General features: G+C 38.5%; 1 protein-coding gene and 1 non-coding gene across 3 annotated transcripts in view; one reads left to right on the forward strand and one right to left on the reverse strand.

Annotated features, from left to right (window-relative positions):
* The window catches only part of KCNQ1 (potassium voltage-gated channel subfamily Q member 1), a 417,925-nt gene that overhangs the window by 67,730 nt on the left and 326,097 nt on the right, over positions 1 to 24,098 (forward strand). Inside the window, exon 1 of one of the 2 annotated variants that reach the window (XM_078383845.1) lies at positions 828 to 22,815. The exons of the other annotated variant lie outside the window; for it this stretch is intronic. Coding sequence (XP_078239971.1) covers positions 22,762 to 22,815 — 54 coding nt within the window. The 5' untranslated portion in view covers positions 828 to 22,761. Of the gene's footprint in view, positions 1 to 827; positions 22,816 to 24,098 lie in introns of those variants that run through there. 2 annotated transcript variants of the gene reach the window in all.
* LOC144586215 (small nucleolar RNA ceN42) lies at positions 7,811 to 7,982 on the reverse strand. The gene has a single exon (XR_013540948.1). It is a non-coding gene; the product is annotated as a small nucleolar RNA ceN42 (small nucleolar RNA).

The raw sequence follows: 24,098 nt of genomic DNA on the forward strand, positions 1-24,098 counted from the left end.
GGTCACACAGAGGCATATATTTCCTCTGCAATTTCAGGCTTCAAAAATCAAAACTGATTCTCATAGAAAAGGACAAGATAATCTGCTGGGTATCTAAACAGAAAGTGTGTCAATAGTAGTATTCGGATCAGCATGAAGGTGAGCAATTTTGTCCTTGGAATATTTCAGAAATGTGTCACAGCATCTAAAGGTTTCCAATGCTGGATTTATGGAGATCAACCTCATTGTTCTCTGGCCTCCTTGTGGCCTATTTTATTCTCCCAAGAGTGTGGCCAATCAGGGGTCTCCAAAGTACTGAAGGGCCACTCCAGACTACGTCACAGACTGCTTCCACCTCACCGTTCCACAGCATTAGAAGGGCTTTGACAAAGTTATCAGTGCTAGATAATGCCTAGAAATTCTCTTTAGTGTTTAGGAATCCATTGAATACCAAGTGTCTTCTTAAAGCATCCCTTACTTATAAAGGAAAAGGCTGGCTCTGTGACATCAAACTTCACCAGAATGTGGTCTGACAAAGATGATCAGGAAATTGCCATATCACCCCTATCATGCCCTGAGGCAAAAACCAAAAGAAGGGGACGCCCAGCTGTATTTGTCTGACCAGTGACCAACTGAGTATGTTATTACGTAGTTGTTATTGAGACTGCAAGGTCCCGGCCCAGTCCTTCTAAAGCTGTCTCAGTATGAATATTAGGATGCCTCAAGGGCAAAGTTTTAGGGGGTCCTCAGCAAGATATCCATATTGGTTTAGCCAGCTTGGTCAGGATGATCTTTGAGCAGCAAAGGGGGCAGCACCAGAGCTTGGAATGTTAGGATATTTTAATGTTCACCTTTATGTTGGTTTGGATACTACTGTTGACTTACTTGCCATCGAGATATCCAGTAGATTGTCTTGTGAGATTGCCATAGCGCCCCCCCCCCGACATCCAGATGAGTCATATTCTGTAGCAAAAACCAAAAAAAGAGGATGCCCGGCTTAATTAGTTAATTAAATGTTAGAAACTGGGAAATTAACTCCTTGTTATTTATTTATTTATTTATTTATTTATTTATTTATTTATTTATTTATTTATTTATTTATTTATTTATTTATTTATTTAGATTTATAACCCGCCCATCTAGACGAACAGTCTACTCTGGGCGGCATTACAAAATTTAAAAACAATAGAACCAATAAACATGCAAAAATCCAAGATGTGAAAACATAAATATTAAGATACAGCAGGAGGGAAAGCCTGCTCAAATAACGAAGTCTTAAGTTTACTTCTAAAGACACCCAGAGAGGGAGCCAGGCGGATCTCTACAGGCAACTTGTTCCAGAGGCAAGGGGCCACTGCTGAGAAGGCCCAGTTCCTTGATCTTGCCTTCTGGGCCTCCCTCGGTGTTAGCCCCCCCCAATTGCCCGGCCTGGCTAGAACGAGTGTCTCTGGCAGAACTGGGTGGGAGAAGGCACTCTGCCAGATATTGAGGCCCTAAACCATTTATTAACATATAACCTAAATCGTAAATTAACATTTAAGTCGGACATGACTAAATGACTAAACAACAACAAAATCTGTTATATTAAGGTTAAATTAAGGATATGCTGTGTGCTCTCTGCAAAGGGCAGATGTCCACTCCATGATGGGCGCTACTTAAAAGAAAAGGAACCTATATGTATCTCAACATTAGCCAAAAAAAAAAAAAAGCATTTTGACTCAAAAGGCTTTATTAACTCAACTAAAAGTGTATGATCTTAACAAGTTTCAAGAACATCAGGAACTCAAATAATGATGGGAACTATTGCTCTACACCATTAGATGGGTTAATGTGGGTCTTATGCTAATTTATGCACTCTTTGCATCTCAGCAATATATATAGTGTTTTTCTAAACCAAGGCTGGGCTAGAAAAAAATAAATATAATTTTGAAAGGAATATGTGAGCCCATCTCAGTTTGGGGAAGGGAATAATGTTACTGGCATGTGCCCTCTAGAGGGGGTATGGAAGAACTGGTAAAACTGGGATTCTTGATTTTTTTAAAAATAGATTTTAAGGGCCTTTTTCCGATATTAGTGTAAAAAAGGAACAAGTTTAACATTAATGTGTTAATTATAATGCAGTGTTTCCAAGTCTCTGGGCAGTATGTCAAAAGCTTGTCTTTTCAGCCTGAGATAAGTTCCACCGTAGTCTGCCCAAGGACAGTGTTTTTTTCCTGGTGAGCAATACTGAATTTTTATAGATCACTGCTGTTCCCCTTCCCTGTTTCTCCCACCTAGCCTCATGCTGCATTGAGTACCAAGGTGGACAAAGCTGGTTCAGGTCTGTACCATTTAGCCCACCAACCTCTCTTCACTGTAGTGTATGCCAAGTTGGCTAGGTCATACCGTGGATGAGTGAGATCCTATTTCCAACTGGTTAGCATTGATCAATAGATCAATTGATGTAGTGTTTGAATCACGCCAGAGGGCACAGTAGCCATTCCACCAGCTACCTCTGGGAGAGAGAAGAGGTCAGAGAGGGGAATATGTTATATCCAAGGCCCCTCCAATGACATTCATTCCCTATTGTGCCATATTGTTCCCCCAGCTGCAACTACCATTCTCAGAATACTTTCCTCTAGTTCATCTTTGCTCATCCTCAGACACATGTTGCCTTGGAAATGCTTTCTCTCACATCACATATGGAAAAAAACCTGTGCAACTGTAATATGTGAACAGCCATAAAGATAAATAGATAGTAAGGATAAATTTTGACTCAGAGAGCTTGATTGGGGTAGGCTAGGGCTAGTTTGTAGGAGATCTTCTGTATTTGCATATGAACATCCAAATACACAAATAACGTATAAAAATATAGACTATGCTTTTTCAGCCTAAACATGTGTGAGAGTTTGACTGCTACATGGATTCTTAATAAAATAATGGGGATAAAAACGCAGGCATGAGTAACAAAAAGAAAAGACAGTCTCCTAACATATATAGGTCCTCAGGCTATACTTTTTTTTGGAAAAGAAATATGAAATGAAGTGAACAGGACAGACTGTTGGAAAGAATAATGAGCAGATTTGAAAAAATGCTAGGAACACAGGAAAAATAAATGTTGTCATACAGTATATTAGGAAAAATAAATGTGAAATGTCAAATAGAAAATTTTAACCATTCTACATATAGTTTATATGTACTGCTATTGCATTTATCTAGTGTGGGGAGACATTTTATGCCCCTATTCTGTAGGGGGCGCTGTTGAACCATCTTGTGTTACCAGCAGAATTTAGGTGGAAATTAAATGGCTAAATTGCAAGTTTTAATTGTTATTGCATTGTAAATATATATTTCAAGCAAGCTTAAGTATAATTTTAAAAGTAAACAAAGCAACTATGAGGAAAGGAAGAATCACATTTAATTCTTGTGAGTATAATTCTTATACAAGCATAATACAGTCTTGCCACTGGCTTGGAAAGTCCAAGAGGCAGCTATTGGAAGATAAAGAAAGAACAGAAATTCATATTTTTATTGGCATGAAAACAGCATCCAGAGAGTTCATATCCCTCTGCAAGGCTCAATAGGTCCCTTCAAAGCACCACATAATGGTGTTTCATTTTAAAGTGTTCAGTAAATACTTTTAGACTAATATAGGGCTTTTGAAGCTGACCCTCCTTTCCATAAATGCTGTTTTATATGTGACCGGCATTGCGGAGTAGGAGCTATGGTGCTTAAATTAGGGCCAAGGAGACAAATTCAATTTCATGGTCATCAGCTAAGAAGCATGCTGAGTGACCTTGACTAGCTGATACTTCTCAGCCTAACTTGTCTTACAAAGAGGGCCTTAACCTGAATTGGAAAAGGGGAGACAAAACTTCAGAAGAAAAGGCAGATGAAGATTTATGTACAAAAAGAGGAACAGAGCAAGCAGCTGTAATGGGATCCACTAATAATCTTCATAAAATGTATGAAGGAAAGCAGTCCACAAATCACACGGTCTGCAAGGCCTGTATAGAAATGGCAGGTGTACGGGAAACAAACAAGAAGAGCTTGAAATCTTAGTTCAGGAGAATAAATACAACTTGATAGGGTTAACTGAAATGTGATGGGATGACTCCCATGACTGGAGTACAGCAACTGAAGGACACAAATTGTTGGAAAAAAAGAAAAAATTAAAAGGGAGGTGGAGTCACAGTATATGTCAAAAATACATACCTCCTGCACAAAAATATAGGAGTATGAACTTGCTTGTGCCATCGAGAGCATCTGGATTAATATAATTAGGGATCTACAACTGACTGCCCAATCCAGGAGAAGATAAAGATGAAACATTTGAAAAACAAACTGCAAGAATTTTAGAAATACATGAGACAGTAGTAATGGGTGATTACAATTATCCTTATATTTGTTGAGAGGCAAATTCTGCCAAATACGTCCCTTCCAAGAAATTCCTGACTTGGGCAACTGATAATTTTCTCCTACAAAAAGAGGAGAAAGAAACTAGTGTATTAATTATCCTGCACTTTGTTCTAAGCAGTACAGGTGACTTGGTAGATGATGTGGCAATAAGAGGAACTCTGGGGGAAAGTGACCATGTTCTACTTCAGTTCTTGATTGAAGTCAAGTGTAGCCATACATGTGCGCTGGATTTTAGGAAAGCCAATTAAAAAAAATCAGAACAGTAGTAAGTGAGATCACAGAAGCAGGAGATCCTAATACAAAAAGGAGTCCAAGATGGAGTTTCTTCAAAAGGAAATTCTAAAGGAACAGCTACAAACAGTTCCAAACGGGGGGGGGGGGGGGAGAATGTGGAAAGTAAGGGGGGAGGTTCAATTTGGCTTCACAAAAAACTCAGAGAAGGCCTGAAAACAAAAAATAGGACATCTATAGGAAGTGGAAGGAAAGCCAGAAAGAACACCCCATATTAAGACTGTAGGCATCCTTCAGTCTTGAGAGACTTTGGTGACATGCTCTGAATAGAGGTCTTGGAACAGCGTCTAGTGTAGCTGAGAAGGCCAATACAAGAGTGACAATCCCTTCCACACTGAAGACAAATACAGTCTGTCCCCTGTTCAGCTCCCTGATTTTGCTGGTTTTGGGACTGCCTCTTTGCCTTGGCCTGCTGAACAAGTGTCTCTTCAAATTGGGAGAGGCCATGCTGCACCGTCTGCCTTGAGGCTGAATGCTCAGATGTCAAGGTTTCCCATCTGTTGAGGTCCATTCGTAAGGCCTTCAGATCCTGCTTGCAAATATCCTTGTATTGCAGCTGTGGTCTCCCTCTGGGGCGATTTCCCTGCACTAATTTTCCATACAGGAGATCTTTTTTAGAATCCAGATTAAGAAAGATGGAGACAAACTGGAACAAGTTCAGAGGAGGGCAACAAGGATATTCAGAGGGACTGGGTACTAACCCCTATGAGGAAAGACTGAAAGAACTGAGCATGTTTAGCCGTGAGAAAAGAAGGCTGAAGGGCGATACGATAGCACTCTTCAAATACTAGAAAGATTGCCATACAGAGGAGGGGCAGGATTTGTTCTCAGTCACCCGAGAGTGCTGGCCATCTAATAATGGGCTCAAGTTAAAGGAAACCAGATTTTGGTTGGTTACCAGGAAAAACATCCTGACTGGTTGTTGTGGGTTTTTCGGGCTCTTTGGCTGTGATCTGAAGGTTGTTCTTCCTAATATTTCGCCAGTCTCTGTGGCCGGCATCTTCAGAGGACAGCACTCTTCAGAGCACAGAGGGCTGTCCTCTGAAGATGCCGGCCACAGAGAGAGGCGAAACATTAGGAAGAACAACCTTCAGAACACGGCCAAAAAGCCCGAAAAACCCACAACAACCATTAGATCCCGGCCATGAAAGCCTCTGTGAAAACATCCTAACTGCAACCAGTTACTTTGGAAGTTGGTGAGCACTTCAACACTGGAGGCATTCAAGAGAAAGTTAGACAACTATCTCTCAGAGCTGCTTTGATATGGATTGCTGCATTGAGCGGGAATGGTTTTATTGTTGTTTAGTTGTCCGACTCTTCGTGATCCCATGGACCAGAGCACGCCAGGCCCTCCTGTCTTCCACTGCCTCCTGGATTTGGGTGAAATTCATGTTGGTAGCTTTGATGACACTGTCCCACCATCTCGTCCTCTGTCGTCCCCTTCTCCTCTTGCCTTCGCACTTTCCCAACATCAGGGTCTTTTCCACACTTTTCCAGGGAGTCTTCTCTTCTTATTAGATGGTCAAAGTATTGGAGCCTCAGCTTCAGGATCTGCCCTTCCAGTGAGCATTTAGGGTTGATTTCCCTCAGAATGGATAGGTTTATTCTCTTTGCAGTCCAGGGGACTCTCAAGAGTCTCCTCCAGCACCACAAATCAAAAACATCATGCTTTCTCTCCCCCTAAAAGGTTTGATTCTAGAATGAAATCAGGCAATCATTTCCAATGGTAACAAAGTTAAACTGTGTTTCAAGGTATAAGTTTTGTCATTGTTGCAATAATTCCAGGTAACTTCAGTTTATCTAATTCTACGAGTTTTATTTATCTGCATTGCTTTCTGTTTTCTGAATGCACGAAAATACTTCACAGTTATTGTAAACATCCATAACTCATATAGCTATGGAAAACTTTAGGCAGAACTGTTTAAAAATATATGATATCTAAACTTAAATTGGAGGCAAATACATAAGTCAAAATTCAATCCAAAATACAACGGCAGACAAAATGCAATAAAAATACCAAAAACAATGTTTTCATTACATTCTAAAAGTGCAGGGGCTTGTAGCCTAAAAAGGCACAACCAGAAGAAGAAACTCTAAAATATATCATTAGAAAATAAAAAAGCATCCTAGCTTTAAGTATTATTTAGCCTTTAATCATGTTAGTGGATACACAAAAAATTAGCATAAGCCCATTTAAATCTATGGAAGAAAAGATGTGCTGTCCTTGTTTGCTTCTGCTGTTACTGCTGATGCTACATGATGGCTGATGCTCCCTGGTATAAGTGTTGTTGGTATCCTGTGTGCATGGTGTGAAGATACCTTCTTGGGTGTGTCTCTTGCCTTGCTATATTTATATTGGTCTCAAACGTTTGCATTTCCCTTCTGTCAGGCCTGTAAGTTGCATGCTCTTGATAGACAATGGAACAGTTTACAACAGAAATTTCTATTGCTTTTACAACTCCTGTAAAATACAGCTCCTGTAAGTCAGAATCTGGCAAGCTGTCACCATGATGATGTTAATATTAATATCTTTAATATTAATAGCATTAACATTTACTAAGCCTGCTAGTTACACTGTGTGCTAATTACTGGAGTTGCAAAATTAAGGTAAAGCAAGTCACAAAACCTGCAAATGCCACCTGCCAGTCACATTGCAACATTTCACATAATGCAAACTAATTCTTTCAAACAACTTTAAATTCTCTCCTTTGTTTCCTTCACGCTGGACTGTTTATCAGTTTGTAAACATGTTCAACTTTCAGGTGTGAAAGAGATTCTTTTGTAAGGCAATGTTAATGCTACAGTGATCTTTTTTTTCCAGAGTTGGTCGAGCTTGTGTTGCAGTAACTTTTAATAAACTGCTGTTCAAACTTCATTTTTCAAATACAGTGTAAATTTTCAGGACAGTTTTTTCTACAGTTCCTTACCGTATTTTTTCCATGTATGATGATACTTTTGTCTAAAATATTTAGATTAAAAATTGAGGGTTGTCTTATACATGGAAGTAAGGAGGGGGAGGGTTCAAAGCGCTTTGATGATTCCTGCTTTCCCCCTCCACTTTCTTGCAAGGAAAGTGCTTTTGGGAAAGCACTTTCCTCTCAAAAAAGTGTGAGAAAGTGGAGGGGGAAAGCAGGAATCATCAAAGTGCTTTGATTCCTCCTTTCCCCCTCCACTTCCTTGCGAGGAAAGTGGAGGGGGAAAGCACTTTCCTCTCAAGAAAGTGGAGGGGGAAAATAGGAATCATCAAAGTGCTTTGATTCCTCCTTTCCCCCTCCACTTTCCTTGCTAGAAAGTGGGGGGGGGGAAGCAGGAATCGAAGTGCTTTGATGATTCCTGCTTTCCCCCTCTACTTCCTTTCCCGTTCCACTTTCTTGCACTTTTTTGAGAGGAAAATGCTTTCCCAAAAGCACTTTCATTGCAAGAAAGTGGAGGGGAAAAGCAGGAATCAAAGTGCTTTGATCCCTGCCTTCTCCCTCCACTTTCTTGCAAAGAAAGAAATTTTGGGTTACAAAAGTGGAGGGGGATCTCATAAATGAAGGTGTCTTATACGCGGAAAAATACAGTAATTATTTTGGCACTATACAAAATTTCACATTTTGACAGTAGGGTTGTTGTGAATATAAAATGGCTGTATGTATGTGTGTTTGGTTGTCTCTATGTGCCACACTGAGTTTCCCTAAGGTAGGTTATAGGACTGAAATGAAGTAAAACAAATAATAGTGGCCATAGGAATCCTATTTATAAGGCAGAGAGCTCTGATGTTCCTAGCCAGGTATCCAAGGTAGAGGTTTACCTGTTGGAAACAACAAGGCTTATACTTGCACAAGGAGGTAATGACTGTCCCCTTGAGTAGCTGGTGTACTTCAACAACCATATGTACAGGGGCACAAGTATGCATGTGGAAAAGAGTAATAGAATTCCAGCTGTCATTGAATATTAATAATAGATATCTCACAAAAAATATAATAATTCTCCCTAATAAATGGAGGAAAGCTTATTATATTTGTAACACAACATTCTCTTTATGCGTTCCTCATTTTGGAGTTGCATGGAAGCAGACAAGTAGAGTACATGAATATAATGAAGAACCAAGTACCTTTATTGCATAGAGGCTGCTAATCCTGTGATGAATGGCTCTAGCTAAACCTTCTAATATGACAGATTGCAATCCAGCACAGACCAGCGGTGATAAATTGTTGTTGCCATCTGCTGGCTGCTTTTATGGCCTATGGGATGTGATGTGGGTGATCTCAGTATAATGACTGTAATGGAGCATCTGTGCTACAATTATCTTCCACCAGTGCTAATACTGTTGGCAAGCTCGTCTAGGGGACGAAGCATGTACAAAGAATATGTACTTTGAGGAGAAAGAAAATAAACCATGTTCTACCCTGTTTCCCCCAAAATAAGATCTAACCTGAAAATAAGCCCTAGTATGATTTTTCAGGATGCTCGTAATATAAGCCCTACCCCAAAAATAAGCCCTAGTTAAGTGAAACCCCGCCCTCCACCATTGTGCAGCATTGTGCAACAACCAGAAGATGACATGACGATAAAATAAAACATCTCCTGAAAATAAGCCCTAATATGTTTTTTGGAGCAAAAATTAATATAAGACCCTGCCTTATTTTTGGGGAAATATGGTAACATTTAGTTTAAGAAGTGTTTCTGGTATGAAGCAGAACATGGATATAGTACTTTTCTGAGGGATTCAGTTATAGAATCCTCAGCCAGCTTGGCCATAGGCATTGCAGCCTTTAAAATGCTTTCAGGCTCTGGCTCACTAGAGTGCACAGACCAATAAGGGAGAGAAGTCTGTTTGTGAAACTTCACCTGTAATATGTTAGTTAGTTGGTCTCAGAAGTATCAGAGCTTTTCATGGGGAATACAAGTCTTATGATTGGGAACTAAGAGCTAGTTTTGCCATGGAAGTAGCACTGGCATAAGGCATTAAGCTAATACAGAATTGTCCTCTTTAATGACATTTTTGTTAATTCACAGTAGCACAATGATGCCTATTTGCATTAAAAGAATATACAGTGGTAGAAAAGCAAGTTTTAAAGTAAGGTTTTTCTAAACCTTCTCCAAAATATAGGTCTGAAATTCACATAACTTTGCTTATTCTGGAAGAAAAACTCCTGCCTATATGAATTTTATGACCAGTTGCAGAAAATGTCATCCCATGAGGAACATCTGGATGAGAGCGTTTATGTTGTGCAGAAATGATTTCAGCATTATAATCTTACTGTATAATAACCAGACATGAAGAAAATGTTTTTTATTCTCAAGATCAGGAGGAGGATGTGAAAGCCTGTTAAAAACATGGACAGATAGCAGAATCAAGCACTGACAAGGATTTAAAAACTCTTCAGAATTAGCATGTAACACTTGCCGTGACAGGTGTTTCCTTTATGTCTTGTCCAAAAGTCTGGGAAGTAGATTGTCATTAAGTGCTACATTCAGTGTGTATCTCAATTTCAATATAACTGGAAGGCCCATGGCTTTGTTAGGTCCTTGTTTTTACATCTGACCTCCGCCAGCTGGAGTCTATTGTTTTAAGCGTAATGTAACAGCTGACATAACATAACGGATATCAAGCTGAAAAGCCAAAGCAGCGTAGTGAACTGATGAAAATGAGAGGAGAAAGGAATTGAGGGGTTGGGGGACGGGTATTACAGCATTCTGACTTGAAGCAGAGGGCTGATTTTTGTATTCCCTGGGGGAATTAGCCAGGAAATAATGAGATGAGCCTGCTGATGCTCTGTTTGCAAATGATTACATATGATAGACTACCGGAGGCAAGTTTGGGTTTGCCAGCTGTCACTCGCTGGTGACAATTGAATTGAATTGCTTTAAATCGCCCTTGCTGCGGAAAGATAGTCTGATATTGCAGGTGTAGTATAATTGCATTATTGCAATGAATATTGATGGATGGACTTTGAAAAAAAAGGACGTGAAATGAGTTTATTTAAATAGTTGAATGACAGCTACAGAGTTTTTAATTTTTGTAAAAAATAAGCTCGACTAAATTGCATTGTTGAAAAAGCAATTCACTCTGGCAGTCAAGATCAGATGTTAAAAGGGTGATACGCCGTTCTAACTCTTATGTTTCTCATATGTAAAACACAGTTAAGAATCAGTAGAAAATTTTGACCCACAATGACACCAGGGAAATGTTCCCCTGTGCTAATGATACTTCCATACCTTTATTGTACTGAATCGTGGTCATGTGGTATATATACCTAGACAAATGTCCCAATGTGTTTTAATGTTACTGATTCATTTTGTTCTTCTTGAATCATTATGGCTGGCTACACCATGGTGCCAGTTTATTTTCTCTGTTCTTTTCTGGTGTACTAGAGCTCCTTGCTTTACTTTTTTAAAAAAAAAATTAATACATCAATATGTCAGGTAGATGTTCCTGTTCAGTAAAATTTCCTCTGTTGCAACAGCACCTCTGGAAGAACTGCATTGCACTCAATGAACCCGACACTCCCATCCAGGGTTGTGTCGCTTGCTAGACAGTAGGTGGAGTGATGTAACACCTACCAATGCCATGACATATCTGGCTGTTGACGTAAGTTAACCTTTGGGAGCATATGTTTTGTGGATGCCATCAGAAGCTCCTCCCACAGAATTCTGAAATTAGTGTTCTTAAGAAATGTTAGCATCCAAATTGCTTAACTGTACCGTTCAAGTGGAGGAAGCCATTGAAGGCTCGGGAGGGGGGAAAGGGGGCTTTAAGAGGCAAAAATCACCACCAGATTTTATTGGCACCTTTGGCAATGGTGATTTTAGACTATTAATAATAAAGACTGCCCCTCCTCCATCTGGAAGCTCCAAAAGTCTTCCCTGGATTGAAAGGGGGCCCTATGGAGCCTCAGAATCTTCAGGGGGGGGGAGAATAGGAAGCTTTAAATTCAGATAAATATTACCGTTGCAAATTAATTATGTCATCCTATTTTGACAGTAAAATTATACTAGTAGGATTTCAGCCATTATCACTAATGAATTTTATAAAATAGTCACCCCAACCAAAGAAATGGGACATTTCCTCTAGAAAAATTAAGCACTTTTCACCATCACCAAAGGTGCCAATGAAATCTGGTGGTGGTTTTCATTTTCTGAAAAACTTGGCACTCTACCTCATTTCATGCTTTTAAGATAGCAGACATATTACTAGGCATGTATCTCTAAGAAGAGTGAGATTTGTTCAAATTAGAAACTTGTGTTCTCTTTCCCGCTATAGTTTGAGTGGTTTTAGGATAAAGCAGGAATTTAAATAATTACACCTTGATTATACATGTATGTGTATGAGGCATCTCTATGTAGTTCATGGCATTTTCTTTTTAATTGAAGATTCAGACAGTCATAGACATTGGAGAATTTTGAAGAAAATTCTAAACCGTGCTATGCGTGGTTTGGTAGTGGGAAGTGGGGAAATAATTTGGAAAATTACCTATTTTCCTTCTTGTTGGTTCCTTTATAAATGGTTCTTCAGACTAAGGTTTAGAAGAAAAAACAGCATGTAATCAGAACAGAAATCAAAAAGAGATTCCCCAATTTGTAACTTTTCTCAGCTGACCACCATTTATATGAAAACAAAATGACATTTAAAAGATAGTTCTGAATTCATAGTTCACAGCCAATAAAATACTACTAAGAAAGATATTACTAAAAGAATTTTAAAGTCCTGTGTACATGTTTATTCAAGCAAGCCACTGCAGGCAAAAAGTTCAAAACTCTGTTTATTAATGTCTGAGATATGTATTTATACTTGTTTACTGTAGTTAGTCAAGCCTCCAAGTCACTGCAAGACAATTAGCTGTGGAGCTGTGTGAATTACAGGCTATCTGTCACTTAGTATCAGCCCTTTGAACAGTGATGCCACTATGTTCACATTGTGTCATCTGGGTCCCAGATGTGAGTTTTGATGCGGTAGGTAGAGACTCTCTTCTTTCTTCCTTTGGCTTTCCTGCTATTTTTTTCCCAGCCATTTCCCATCTGCGTGATGACTGCCCCTCTGCCCTAGGGGTTGGGCACCCATGCAGCTGGTGTTGCCAGCAGGCTTCTCCGCCTCCCCCCCCCCTCGAGAAATTATAACTTACTGTATTTCAGTGAACTATAATAAATCTCTGGATTTGTTGCCTCCTCCAAAATACTGAAAAAGAAGATGAGGTGGGGTGACATCTGAGAGAAAGCATTCCATAAATTACAGTGCTATGGGGATAATAGGACATGGCCTCTTTAGTTTAGCTCTCTACATTTGTGTTTCTCATGCAGGCTTGCTTCTCTGGATTGTTTTTCTGAAAAGAATGAAAGACCATGTTTTTTGTTTGCCTACTGTGTGTCTCTGTGCCGACGAATGTACACATCACCTGTAATATGTGAGGCATTCTGTTTCGGAATGCTTTAAGAGAAGTCTGGCCATTTCAGAAATTTCTTTTGCTAGCGTAACATTATCAGAAGGTGTGAATTTGTTCATTTTGAATGCACACATTATTGTTAATGAACTTTTGGGATATGCTGTGCAGGAACTGGCTTTTGTGTTTATAATTGTGGAACCAGTGACCCATCTTAAGGGTGCAATCAGACAGGGAAATAACTTGGAGTTCGGACTGCTTGCGGCATGATCCAGTGTGAGCTATTTCCCAGCAACTGCACAACATACAGGAGATTGGAAAACATTCTGACTCTGCTGTGTGCTGAAGTGGGACCTTTTTGATCCACTGACAGGTCTCCTCTTTTTGGAGGGCAGATTGGAATGATTCCTACATGGATGGAAGGGTCACTTTAAGGGAGATTGCCCCCAGCAAAGCAACCTTTTCCAGTTAAATGAGAAGTGATCATCCTTTTTTTGTCACCTGCTTGCACTGAAAGATGACTGACAACTGGCAACTGAGATCCTGTCATAGATCTTTGTTGAATTGTCTTGAGTGTCACATTCTGGGCTCTGGAATCAGATGTTTCCAAGGGTACAGCGTGATAACCACAGTTAATACCGTAAAGAGAAAAAAACTGTTACAAATGAACAAACATGGCATATCCACAAGAGATACATTTTTATGCTGTACTTTAATTGTACTAATTGTACTAGTTTAATTGTAACTAATTGTGCTAATTTTATTTTCAACCTATACATGGCAACCTGTGAAGGTAAATTTTTAAGCATATGAATATTTTCTGCAGTACAGACCTTACAGACGGTTTAAGAGACTTCTTTTTAACATGCCTTGAAAGCTTTACAGAACAGGTGAACTAATCAGGTGACATGCAAAATATCAAGTCCCATTTCTAGCAGAAATCTTACTCACCTTTAAGTTAAAATAGATCCAGCGTAATACAACGGTAGGTGTACAAAGCTGCTTAAAAATAAAGAAAATATATGATTGTTAACTGACTCTTTGGCTGAAATCCTGTTACATAGTGTAGTAAGTAAGAACCAGAGAAGACCCACTGAATCATTGGGCACTTAATGAGTCAACTCCTCTGTAAGTTCCATTGGTTCAATTAGTACCTTTACACTAATAATGACTTACCACTGGATTTCATCCTACGAGATCTAAGGCAAAACTGTCCTTCACACAAAAGTACATAGGTTTTCTTCTGCATTAGAAATGAACCCCAAGGAGACACAAAGAAAGTACACAGTAAAATGGTTGTTGAGGGGTTTTTGGGCTGTTTGGCCATGTTCTGGAGAGCATGGCCAAACAGCCCAAAAAACCCACAACAACCATCGGATCCTGGCCATGAAAGCCTTCGAGAACACATTACAAAGTAAGACTTGCTTTTTTCTACTTCTGTGTATTAATGGAGAGTACATTGGCCAAGTAGGAATTGATCTACTGTATTGGAAAAGCCAGTTCTTTTTGCCATACATTTTTCATTATATAAAAAAGAATTTTATCACCCTCACTTTTCAGCTCTTGCAAGTGGCTCAAAAGAGTGGAACAAAAGAAATGGAACAGTTCCTTCTTTCTTTTCTGGTCCATGAAAGGGAGCATCTCTGTGGCTTAAAGGGAGATGGCTTCGGATTTGATGTGGTTGCTCTTGATGATGGTATAGTGAGAGCTTCTGCATACCAAGACATCCTTTCAAAGCAGATGTGGATAACATCTGCAGCCTAACAGAGGCATTTTTGAAACTCCAAAGGCTGTCCCAGGGCCCCTCTCATTAAAAAAAAACACATTTTTGCCAAAAGAATTCCCCCCCCTTTTTTTTTGCTTGTGAATGCAAGGAAGTTAAAATAATTTAAGCATCTTGGAGGGATCACCAAAGGCAGTGACGGTGGACCCTTTTGGGCCTAGGTGCCCAAACTGAAAAACAAACAAAAAACCCCAGCAGGTGGGAGTAGTGGCGGAAGGGGGAATCCCAGGCACGGAGGTGCCTCGAGACCCCACTCCGGATCCACCACCAGTGCCAGCTGCCCCAGATCCTGGCCTGCCACCTGTCAGGGCGTCAGGACCGCAGCTGCAGCTGCCTTCTCAGGTTTGTCTGCAGGAGGGGGGGGGGAAGGAAGTAGCAATCCGGCGACTAATGGCTCACGCACCTGCAGAGAGGGCTCTGTGTGCCAGCTGTGGCACACGTGCCATAGGTTCGCCATCACTTGATTTAAGATCACCCCAAAGAAATAACCCTCCAATAGGACACACACGTTCCAAACAAAATCAGAAGTATCTGTCTGGACATTTCTTGTTTATGGTGTTTTTTCCTCCCAATCTCCTTGGGAAAAAGAATAATAGGCAGCCTGTGGGTGTTCAGGTACCTGACAAAGCCTAACCCCCTTAGTACATTCTCCCAGCAAATGTGAACACAAGTAGCAGTTTATATACTGCATGACTTTACATTATTGTAAACAGAGTCGAAAATGAATCTGATCAAATTGCTAGTATGACCACAGCCCAAGTGAGAAAACTGAATACAGTACTTACCAGAACCTTTAAAAAAAAAGGACTGAAAATGTGATATACAGCATGAGTATGTTCTTATCGAGTATGTTAACAATGGTGCTTGTCAAGTACACCAACTACAGTACATGATCCTAAATCCTTGTGGGAAAAGATAGTGGGATAACTCTCATTCCAGTCGCATTTCATATTCAACTCATCCTATATCCAGTTCCTTTTAATGTCTTTACTAGTATCTTGTTGGTGGGTTTTAAAAGCAATTTAGGTTTCTTTCTGGCTCTCCCTGCACGTGTGTATGTTGACATGAATAACTAGATGTCTCCAAAATTTCCAGAGCAACTGACTGCCTTCAGCCAGGCATTTCCTTTCCCCTTCCTGTAAATTACACCTTGCATCATTGATGTTTATGTACCAGTAGGTGCCCTGTTTAGGTGATGTGTATGTTAGGTTGCTTTTTATCCATGAAGAGAGTTGGTTTGGCAGTGGTTTTATCCCATACTTGGTAGGGCTGAACTGTGTATGTGTCTGTATATATTCTCCTCTGAGGGAGATGATTGATGCATGCAGTAAAGCAGGATCAAAAGAAAATCCAGGGAAAGGGAAACTGTGGTTAACAGGAATGTTGAAACATGAAAACTTATTGAATATAACCGGTGGTCTAGCCCTTGTTTATTAAATAAAACGTTATGAAAGATATACTTATTTCTATTAGCCAGCAATGTATGTGTCTAGACTGATGAGCATGTGCATTTTTCCCTCTTTCAATAAAAACACTTGAAAATAGTTGTTTCTTCATGGTAACAGACTTTTTAAAATCGTGGGTGCAAAAATAAACATTCTGTTTTAAGTTGATGAAGGAATCTGTTGTATCTGCAAAGGGTCTTTGATTTATGAGGCTGCTTTGGAAGAGAGGGCACCCTGTAATATAAGGAGAAAGAATTTGCTTTTATGAAATCAGCTCTGTATCTGGCATTACAGTTACCTGGGGAAACCAGAGAGGGATTTTAACATGCTTACAGCTGTCCAGTATAGATACTACTCGATACAGAGCAGTAGTGGGCATGTTTTATTTTATGATCAATTTTACAGTGTCCTGCTTGGTCATATTCTGTCCTTCAGAATTTACATTTATATTTCTGGTACCAGGGTGGATTTGATTTAAATCAAAATGATTTTTGATAATTTTAATTTTAAAAAAATCATTTAAAAAAATGAAAATTGTGTTTTAAATCGTGATTTAACTCAATTTGATTTGGGGAAAAAAAACCCCTATGATTTTTATCCACTCTCCGGTACCCATTGCAATTCAGATGGAAATCAAAGCAAAATACATGAAAGTAGAATACAAAATATTGTTATGAGGAAAAGTCCTACAATGAAATTCAGTGGACTGCAGTAGGATACACAGCACTGCCTGTATCTCCTAACTATGGGGGGAGGGGATGGGAAATTCCCTGGTGAATGAAGGGCTAGCCTTGATTGTTATATGACACATAATTTGGTGATAGGAGAGACAAGGTGGTTTCCTATCCTTCCAATTAGTTAGTTATGTGCTGTCAAGTCCGGACTGAATAAAAGGGACCCTGATAGGGCTTTCAAGGTATGTGAAATATTTCAGGAGTGGTTTTACCAATTCCACTTCCACAGTGAGTTTCCATGGGCAAGTGGGGATTTGAGCCCTGGCTTTCAGATATGGGTAGGGGAAATATAAAATTCAAGAGAGAGAGAGAGAGAGAGTACTTTTACATCCACTTATACAATTATACTGTACTAAAAAAGAAAGATAAGAACAACAGGTTTTACCAGAATTGCTATAGTTACTAATCTCTCCATTCCCTCGTTGGACCTTCACATTCTTCTTTTAACTATGCTTTCCAATCCATATTTTGAGTCCAGCTGTAAAATTGTTCCCAGTTTTTGAGTCCTTTTGAGATGACCTTTCATTTAGTGCCAGTACGTCCATCTCTGCCACTTCCAATATCTTTTCTGTCAGCTCTTCTAGGGATGATGTTTCTGCTTTCTTCCACTATTTTACATATAGTATCCTAGCTGCAATAATTACATGTATTATCAAATATCTCATTTCTTTATCTACAAGCTCAGGCATAATATTCAATAGAAACAATCCCGGTTTAAATGGTATGGCACAAGATACTTTTTTTTTACATTTCATGTACTAATCTCCAGTAATTTTTGCCTCCCTGCATGTCCACCAAACATGATAGAAAGTACCCTCCTGTATTTTACATTTCCAACACTTGTTAGAAACTTTTTATACATTTTATAAAGTTTTGCTGGAGTCATATGCCATCTATAAAACATTTTTTATATATTTTCTTTGAAATTTACTGATTTTGTAAGTTTAATATTATTCTGCCAAATATGTATCCTATATTCTAAATCAATATTATGATCAATATTTTGTGCCTGTCTTATCATACAGTCTTTCACCACTTCATCTTCCATATTCATATTTAAGAGATATTCATAAATTCATAGAGTCATAAAAATTTATTTTAAAACCACACCCTTTTTGTATGTGTACGTTAAGATGATAGGATGGTTGGACTCTATGAGGGAAGGGGAGAGCAATGCTGCTTTGCTGTGCCATCTATTATTCTTATAGCCAGTAGAAAAATAAAAACCTAGATAGATGGCTGGTGAGACTCTTAAAATTGTTAAATGACAGACAAAAAACAAAAGTAAAGGGTGACAGAAGGAGGGTCAGAATCCTAATTGCAACTTTTCAATGACTGTCACATAGAGATGAAGAGAAATATCTACATTAATCAGTGCAAAGGATTAGACAAGAACAAAAGTGGGAGGGAGGAGAGATCTTTTCCATACTGTAATTAAAGGGGAATTTAAACCAAGATTGAGGATGCTGAAAAAGGAACAAAGACAAAATTAAGAAAAGATGAGAACTGTGCAGAAGAGATAAAAAGCTGATTAATTGCCTTGAAGGAGAATCCTGTGGAGATAGAATCCATAATATTAGAAAATGAAGTAAAATTGATTCTTAAAGCACTTGGAAGAAATAATTTCCCACACTAGATAGGTGAAACTATTTTGAGTAATAAAGGCTGAATTTATCTAACCTATTTGTTCAATTTGTATGCAGAAATATTCAATACACAAATAAAGGAAATGACAAAGAGTGCAATAACTATAGGATCATTGTATTCATTTTCCATGCAAGCACAGGAAATGTTCAAGATTTTGTAACAAATACTTTAATTGTATATATGGAGCAAGAAATTCCAGATGATCAAACTGGCTTCAAAAGAGAGAGAGGCACTAGTGATCATACTGAAAAAAAAAAAATGTTTTCTTTCTTTTTTTCTTTCTATTTTCTTGTACGAATTTTAGATTTATACTTGTGAATTGCCATATTGTTGAATGTATGTTGCTATATGAGGTCTTGTCAGGTTATAAGTTTCAACCTGTAAACCACCCAGAGTAGTACTTGCAATTAATGGGTGGTGAGTGAACAAACAAACACACAAACACTGGAGCATACTAAAGATTTTCAGAAGAAATTCAATCTATGCTTTGTAGATTACCGCCTAGAGTGGTCCGAGTTGACTAGATAGGCGGGATATAAATAAAATAAAATAAAATAAATAAATATTTTATGGTGGACATTCCAAAAGAAATGGATGTGTCAGAATGTTTAATTGCCCTGATATGTAACCTAAATTCTGTACAAAAAGCTACTGATAAAGTATGGAATGGTTTCTGATTGGCAATAATGTCAGACAAGGATGTATTTAATCTCCCTATCTGTTCAATTTGTATGCAGAAAATATCGGTCAGAAAGTAGAACTAGATTACATGAAAGAGAAGAGAAAATTGATGGAAGAAGCATCCATAACTCAAGACAGGCTGATGACACCATTTTACTGTTGGGAGTTTTTATAATTAAGACATTTGTAATGAAAATCATGTACAACAAAAAAGAAACTGAGAGAAATGCTTGTAGGCACAGTGTATGACTGGCATATTTGTTCACATTTTCATCAATGGTGGTTTATGAAGTCTCAGATGATTGTCCATAACTAACCTCCAGTGTTAAATTGAAAGGTGCATTGATTGAACAGAGAGGTGCTTTGTCTCTGGTCTTCTGTTTTCTCTTAGAAATAGTTTCTAAATTAAGAAAAATAATTTGGTTTGAAGGTTCTTGATTTGCCACTCCTTTTTTTTTAATTTTCAGAAGTGGCCTAGCTACTCTTCTGCAAAAAGATGGTTCTGAAAAGATTATGCCAATGTTCGGCTTTTCCAAACAACAACAATAGCAAGTAGCATACACTTGCATGAGCAGTATAACTTTGAAACAACTTAATGTTCAACCCTTCTCTTCTTTAAAGTGGAATGTTGCAAGTTAGCTGCTAGTTTGCCATGAAAATGAATGCTAAGTGAATACAAAATATTTCAGAATACAGTGGTGCCTCGCTTAACGATTGCCTTGCTTAACAAGGAAATTGCTGTACAATTAGGTTTTTGTGATTGCTTTTGTAATTGCAAAACGATGTTTTAAATGGGGTTTTTCCGCTTTGCGATGATCGGTTCCCTACTTCGGGAACTGCTTTTCGCTTTACGAGGATCAGCAAACAGCTGATTGTCGGGTTTCAAAATGGCCGCTGGCTGAAGAAAATGCCCCCCGTTGTTTTTAGGAAGGCTTTTTCACTTAACAGGCACCAGAAAATGGCCACCGTATGGAGGATCTTCGCTGGACGAGCAGTTATTCGGCCCATTGGAATGCACTGAACGATTTTCAATGCATTTCAATGGGTTTTTTAATTTTGTTTGACAACGGTTTCACTCTAAAGCGATTTCGCTGGAATAAATTAACATGGTCAAGTGAGGCACCACTGTACCTGGATGTGATCCTGCTGGCAGCCACAGCCAGGTCACATCTTCAGTCTGAATACCTGGATTATTCAAAGCACATGCTGGCCATCGTTTGCAGGCATGATGCTATTATAATAATTTAATCTGCATACTAGAAAACAATGAAAAACTGTAACAGTTTACAGAGAGAGAATAATTATTTGGAAACAAACATCATCATAGCCTTTTGTTATTCTCAAACTGCAGTCAAAAAGTACAAAGCACCCCAGGTGTCACCTGTAGTGTTTTGGCCTTCAAAATATTTGCCAGTGTTTATATCTATAGTAGCCCTGATAAAAACCTCTCTGTTTTCACTGATGAAAAGAGTGAATTCAAAATTATTAAAATGTGGCTAATGGATAGTAAATAGTACTGCTTTTGGTTGCTGGTGCAGCTGTACCGGTACTCCTTGTTTTCCTGTGTCATTATGGTTTTAATCAAGCAGCCAAATTTCAAACCAGCTGAACTTTCTGGAATTGAGAGTCTAAGCAATCTTCAAGGGCTGTTCTGTCTGTATAGCCTATCAAATTAATCCAGCCTGCAGATTATCCATACTTGTGGCCAAGTTGTCCTTCTTTTGGACAGCCATATGTGGTCATGCTTCCATCTGTGATTCCAATACCAGTGTTGTGTTCAACTTCATTTCAAAGGTATGTGATTGACCATTTAGTGAGTATAGTACAGTATCCAGAAGGAAAGAACCATTAATGCTCAAATTAAACAGCTTGTCACCTTGACTTTGTTTGAATCGCCCTTTAGTCTATTCATTCTCTTTGGTCTGTCACTGTTTCCATCAATTTGTTTAGAACTTCTGCTATCTCACCTGGCTCTGTTGGCAAAGAGAAATAGACCTGAATGTCAGTACCACATAGTAGATATATATACAGTATAGTGAAGAGACCTAGTCTTTAGATATCTTGTCATGTTTATGCTCATGGTTTACTTTGCAAGGGGCAGCACATTTTTTACTGCAATGTCCAGAGCCCTACAGCACTTATGGCCCATGGCCCATAGCATTGTGCTTGGGGGGGAAACAGTGTCCCCCATCTCCAAGCAAAACAGTTTTTAGTACCATCTTTTGTAATCCTCACAGGCAGATGACTGCATAGCTGTACCTCCAGCTCCACCCTGTTGAAAAGGAAACCATTGTTCTTGGTATCAAGTACAGCTTTTTCTTAGATCAGAGGTAGTTTACAGAACCTCATCCCCTGTTCTTTCTTTGTTTTTGCATGTAAACTTATAGTTAGATATCCATTACCGGTGCTTAGAGATGGAAAATTATTTATTGTTGTTGTTTGCATCTCGTTGCATCAAGGTATAGCAAATGGGTGTTTGCCAGATTTTATTAGTTGGAGAACATAACCCAGCCAAACCACCTTTATAACCTAATCTCTCTAAATTCCTTGTGAAGTTAATAGTTCAAACCCACTTCTCTTCCTCCTTCAGTATCTTTGGCTTGTTGTTGCAGCTTCAAAGACATTCTAAAACCTTTGTTGAATTGATCATTAACTCTTCAAAGTTATAATTAGATATTTTAACTTGAGTCCATTTAAATTGGAAAAATACAGGGATGAAAACAATGGCCCAATGGTTTCCACCTAGTCTTCTGACTCATCATCATAACAACACATGAATTAGTTTACTTAAACATGCTATAAAGGCATAAAGATGGTAAAAAACTTTAAATTATAAAACAGTGACTGAATATAGCAAAAAATTAAGCACCTTTTAAATCTCATTGATTTCAGTGGGAGAGAGTATTGGGCTAGTGCTTAACTCTTCTGTTTAAATCAGTCACACTTAAATTACTTTATTTTATTCTTTTATTAGACCTTTTTCTTTTAGCTATCTGGTAACATCTGCCGTATAAGTACAGTGCATGTCTGCTCATTCAGCTGATATCAACACTACTTTGAAGTGGTGAGATATCTTTAAACAATTGTGGTTAGTTAGCCAAAGTTGGCTAAATGAGCTGCAGGTTGGAGGCTTGAGTTAGCAGAATCTGTCAGAGAGGCTGAGAGAAGTTCAGCTCTGGGTCTCCCAATGTTTTCTCACTTTCTTCTGATGGAGTGTTTGACTAGACAACAGCTGGTAGCCACTATAGCACGGCTGCACAGTGGATGGGAAAACATGTTTCTATGGCAACAGCAAAGCCACTAGATGTGCCTCACCCTGTTCAATCTGGGGAATAGCTAGCTAAAGACATCTGGTCAGTGTAGATAAATCTCAAGGGAAATTAGCTCATTTCATCTGATAGTTACTAGAGAAAAGTTTTACTCTGTTTAATAGTGTGATAATGAAGAAGGAAGATAGGAGACCAGAACAACAGTACTCAAAAGTCAAAACTGATGTAAGCTGAAGCAAACTGTAGCTTCCTGTTGAGATTTAGGTAAAGGTCTTTCTCAGATAATCTTGACTGTAATTATTAGACTACAAAGAATATATTTTGAGATAGCAATTCTTTTTTTCATTCTGACAAAAGAAAGAATGTTGCTTATAAAAAAGCTTTTGAAATAGTTGTTGGGCATTTTCCAAGAACCCACAAATGTGCTGCTTACAAACTTCATGTTACAATAAAACATGTGAGGTTTTTCTTTTTTGGAAAGCTTGGCATAGAGCAGCTTTTGTCAACTATTATATCTTGTAGCTCGTTTACAGTCAAGCAGAATCTCATTTTGTACAGTAACTAATATTTATTTATTTGATTTATATACTGCCCATCCAATCAATGGTCACTCTGGGTGATTTACAAACAATATCTACAAACAAACTATAATTGTTTCAATTGCATTGTTTCAGTTTTAACATGCATGCATGCATATTTATGTTTCTTTCTTTATACCCTGTCATGTTTCTTTATTTGTACCCTGCATCTTACTTACTGCATTAATACCTCAGATAAGACAGCTGTGTGGATTGAGCAGGAGATGTTGTGCTCAAAATTTTGGATATGTGTATAAGGGAAAGAAAAAGGACGTTTGATCTTCCTCAATGCAGTGTTTTTGTTTATATAGATATGAACTACTGGCTGTATGATTTTGCAGTTTGTAAGATGAGGCTCTGGAAGAATAAAACATAATAACCTGAAACAACTTATAATAGGACATATTTTGCTCTTCCCACCTTTCCTTTTGCATTTGTGATCCACTAAGTAGATGGAGTTCGAGAAGTTGCTTGGTAACATTTAAAAAGAAATAGCAATAACATGTTTTCGTTGTTTTAATAGTTAAAATAATTCCGTTTTAGCAGAAACTTGCAGTAATAGCATTAATAAGCACAGAGTGTGGGCTATGGAAATTTTAAATGTATTTATTGGTTGAAATCTTGTTGCTTAATGTAGTAAGTTGTAACTGGGGAAGGCCCATTGAACCAATGGAACATGCAGAGGAATTGACTTACCAGATCCTCAGTGATTCAATGGGCCTCCTTTAGTTATGACTTACTATACTAAAGAACAGGATTTCAGCCACTGATTCTGAAGTGAAAGTGTAATCGAAACCATTCCATCTCCAGTTTCTCTGGAAAATGGCACCAGTGACATACAGCTGGCTTGAATGTGCAAATATCTTGTTTAATGGTTTGAACTGTGTCTCAGTCCCCATATATGCATGCACAGACAATTCTTCCCTCTGA

This window comes from Pogona vitticeps, chromosome 1, assembly GCF_051106095.1.
Source record: "Pogona vitticeps strain Pit_001003342236 chromosome 1, PviZW2.1, whole genome shotgun sequence".
NCBI lineage: Eukaryota > Metazoa > Chordata > Lepidosauria > Squamata > Agamidae > Pogona > Pogona vitticeps.